General features: G+C 35.2%; 1 protein-coding gene across 1 annotated transcript; it reads left to right on the plus strand.

Annotated features, from left to right (window-relative positions):
* Positions 1-990: 990 nt before the first annotated feature.
* On the plus strand, positions 991-3,617 carry CCT6 (chaperonin containing TCP1 subunit 6). Its single transcript, XM_018545239.1, has 7 exons — positions 991-1,224; positions 1,665-2,256; positions 2,353-2,688; positions 2,783-2,848; positions 2,913-3,135; positions 3,226-3,394; positions 3,488-3,617. Exons 1-7 carry the CDS (start codon positions 1,088-1,090, stop codon positions 3,558-3,560), a joined length of 1,596 nt encoding a protein of 531 aa, XP_018400741.1. The 5' UTR covers positions 991-1,087; the 3' UTR covers positions 3,561-3,617.
* Positions 3,618-4,224: the final 607 nt, after the last annotated feature.

Genomic DNA, 4,224 nt, shown 5'->3' on the forward strand with positions numbered 1-4,224 from the left:
ATTATACTGGCCGTAATCTGTTAACTTATGCTGTAATCTGTAAAAATTGACCAATTATAATCGATTATTCCCCTCTCATTCGACTGTGATTGGTCAATTTTTACAGATTACGGCATAAGTTAACAGTTTACGGCCAGTATAAATCAACCTTTATTAGAGGATCACTAGCGTTGATAAGTCAAGATAAAAAGAAACCGATAGAGGTTAAATGCGTGCGTGCAACAAAGACAACCATCTTTGTCTTTAGGTTGGCAGCATTGCATGCCGACTTGTCGGGAAAGAAGCGAGAGGGCAAAGAATTAGAGAGAGACGCTCGCAAACTGAGCACACCTAGAGTCCTAGATATCAGAGAAGCGCAACCGATGTTCCGCGTCCTGATTAGCTGACTGTCAGCCAATCACGACATTCATTCATTGGTATTAAAAATGGCTGACTAATAGACGATTGGTGGATTTCATATTTCGTCTGCAAACGACGCCATTTTTATTACTTTTCTTAGTAATTTTGCGATACTGACTTAAGCCGGTTGCGCTTCTCTGATATCTAGAACTCTAAGCACACCTAGAGTCCTAGATATCAGAGAAGCACAATCGGCTTAAGACAGTATCGCAAAATTACTAAGGAAAGTATTAAAAATGGCGTCGTTTGCGGACAAAATATGAAGCGGGGAGCACAGACTTTTGCATAACGCATAAACCATATACATAAAGAATTTGATTGGTCCATTGACTCATGCATAAGAAAATGGACCAATGAAATTCCTTATGCACATGCTTTATGCGTTATGCAAAAGTCTGTGCTCCCCGCTTGAAATCCACCAATCGTCTATTAGTCAGCCATTTTTAATACCACTGAATGAATGTCATGATTGGCTGACAGTCAGCTAATCAGGACGCAGAACATCGGTTGCGCTTCTCTGATATCTAGGACTCTAAGTACACCATGTTACCCTTCCACCATGGTATCGACTCAGTTCGTGGTCGAGGCCATTTTATCAGATTAAAACTGTAGGTCGAAAGTGTGCTGATTGTGTGGCTGCGGAAGCGTGACACCCGAAGATACAAGAAAACGAGAATAGTTCGCGAGAATGGCAGCGATTAGTTTATTGAATCCGAAGGCCGAATTTGCCCGGGCGGCGCAGGCTTTGGCGGTGAACATTTCCGCCGCGAAGGGTATTCAGGATGTGATGAGGACCAATTTGGGGCCCAAAGGAACCATGAAAATGTATGTATCCACGTTCACAGGGATAATTTGATAATTTTGTCGCATCGTTGTTACGACCGCTTATTTTAATTCTTCGTGTATATCTTGAAATTTTTTTGACTCCGAATGCGTTGCAACAAATGATTTTCAGCCGTTAGGAATTCGTAAAACGTCGCAATATCTCGACATCGCATTACACTCCTTATTAGGAAATGACTTACACGAATTGCCAGTGAGAAGACGGCGTTGACGTTTCAGAAATGTCGCTTCTCGATGTAATTTTTTTCTTAATTTGTGATATATCAACCATTTGTGTTTTCTTTTATTTTCTTTTGTCCTCAATGTAATTTACAAGTTTCGTATAAAGAATATACTAATTGATTGACATAATTTTAATTAAAAATCTAGTCTCATTGTTTACAGTAAGTAGCATGTTAATTTTAAATCATGTAAATTTCCAGGCTGGTTTCTGGAGCTGGAGATATAAAAATCACTAAGGATGGTAATGTGCTTCTTCATGAAATGCAAATTCAACACCCTACGGCATCTCTGATAGCAAGAGCATCTACCGCTCAGGATGATATGACTGGCGATGGTACAACCAGTACTGTACTGGTCATTGGTGAACTTCTGAAACAAGCTGATTTATATATAGCAGAAGGACTGCATCCCAGAATGCTCACAGATGGTTTTGACTTAGCTCGTGCTAAGGCATTAGAAATCTTAGACTCAATGAAAATTGCAATTGAGTGTAATAAGCAGAGCTTATTAGATATTGTGAGAACTTCACTTAGAACAAAAGTTCACCATACAGTGGCTGATAAATTAACTGAGATCTGCGTGGATGCTGTACTAGCTATTAAGCAGCAGGACAAAGAAATCGATTTGCACATGATTGAATTGATGGAAATGCAACATAGAACAGCGGATGATACTACTCTGATTCGTGGCATAGTTACTGATCATGGATCCAGACATCCAGATATGCCGAAAAGACTAGAGAATGCATATATTTTGACCTGTAATGTAAGCCTGGAATATGAGAAAAGTGAGGTACATAAAACTAATACAAAATAACATAAAGAATTTAATTAATATAATGCAATTAATAATTAAAGATATAATTCTATGGATTTTTTGATTTTATAGGTAAATAGTGGATTCTTTTACAAATCGGCAGAAGAACGCGAAAAATTAGTGGCTGCTGAACGCGTGTTCATCGATAATCGTGTGAAAAAGATTATCGAATTGAAGAAGAAGTTGTGTGATGGAACGGATAAATCATTTGTCGTGATAAATCAAAAAGGAATCGATCCATCATCTCTTGATATGCTCGCGAAAGAGAATATTATGGCTTTACGCAGAGCCAAGCGTAGAAACATGGAACGTCTAGCACTCGCATGTGGTGGCATAGCTATGAATTCTGTGGAAGATCTGAAAGAAGAGCATCTGGGATGGGCCGGTCTTGTGTATGAACATGTTTTGGTAAACATCTGTACCTTATTTAAAATATAATAGGTTATATCATATAAAGCTAATGGGAACATACTTTTTCTATAATTTTTAATTGATTTTTCAGGGAGAAACTAAATATACTTTTATAGAAGATTGCAAAAAACCAAATTCTGTAACTATTTTATTGAAGGTAACGTAAATGATTATATTCGTGATGATGTTTGCAAATGCTCTAATATGTACTGATATTCTAGGGACCTAATAAATTTACATTGGAACAACTCAAAGATGCCGTACGTGACGGACTTAGGGCAATAAAAAACGCTATCAATGATCGTGCGATTGTTCCCGGAGCTGGAGCCTTTGAGGTTGCAGTTAGTCAAGCTCTTCAACAGTACAAGGAGCAAGTGAAAGGAAAGCAACGTTTGGGAGTACAGGCCTACGCCGAGGCTTTACTCGTCATTCCGAAAACTCTTGGTAAACGTGATATTTATGAATTTCTATTTTTATTAATATTATCCAACATTGTTTTTTATTATGATTGATATTTTCTTTTTGATTTCATAGCCGTTAATAGTGGATTTGATCCGCAAGACACAATCGTTAAGTTATTTGAGGAAAGTTCTGCTTTAAAAGAACCAGTAGGATTGGATCTGTCTACAGGGGAAGCTTTAAAACCCGCAGATGCTGGCGTTTATGACAATTATAATGTAAAAAAACAAATCATCAATTCTTGGTAAGATATTATTAAAACACATATACTGTGTTGAATTGGTATTTATATATTAAATTATAATAACTTATGTGAATAAACATTTTTAACTTTTAGCACGATAATCGCCAGTAATCTCCTTCTGGTTGATGAAATAATGAGAGCAGGATTATCTTCTCTGAAGAGTTAAATTATAATATAATTCTTATGGAATTAAAAGTTTAATGACCACTAATAGTTTTTTTACGAAGTAATTCAAATTATTGGATTTATTACATCTATTTCGCATTGTATCTGTTAACTAAATCCGTCACTTGATCTTTTGCTTTTGATTTAAATATTTAATAACAACATAATAAATTTTCACATTAAATAATAAAATGTTTTTGTAAAAATTATTTTATTTACTTACGAAAAAATGTTAAAAAGAGATTGATTTTTGCCCACAAAGGTGTAAGTAAAAGGAATAGCATTTTTTTTTTATAGATTTTGATCTGAATACGATAATATTAATAAAAAGTTCGGGATCGATAAGGAACATCTTGAAAATTAAATATGAACATGGTGTATTAATCACTGAAATAAAATACTACTGGGTATCGATCATGAAACTTTTTCATTTTTTACTTTTCACTTTACGAATTTCACGTGAAAGTGTTTATGTGAAAAATGAAAAAGATTTATTATATTTTGCATGGTATACGATTTGTAATGTACTAATTAATGCGTGGTTTAATTTGAAAAGATATATTGCTTAACGTTGATTTAGTTATGTATGACAAATATATTTCTCTATCGTAAATTTTTGCAATGTGAAACTTTTCACGTGAGTCTTCAGTCAGTGAATGGTTATA

The sequence above is a fragment of the Cyphomyrmex costatus genome, unplaced genomic scaffold, assembly GCF_001594065.2.
Source record: "Cyphomyrmex costatus isolate MS0001 unplaced genomic scaffold, Ccosl1.0 scaffold49, whole genome shotgun sequence".
Lineage (NCBI taxonomy): Eukaryota > Metazoa > Arthropoda > Insecta > Hymenoptera > Formicidae > Cyphomyrmex > Cyphomyrmex costatus.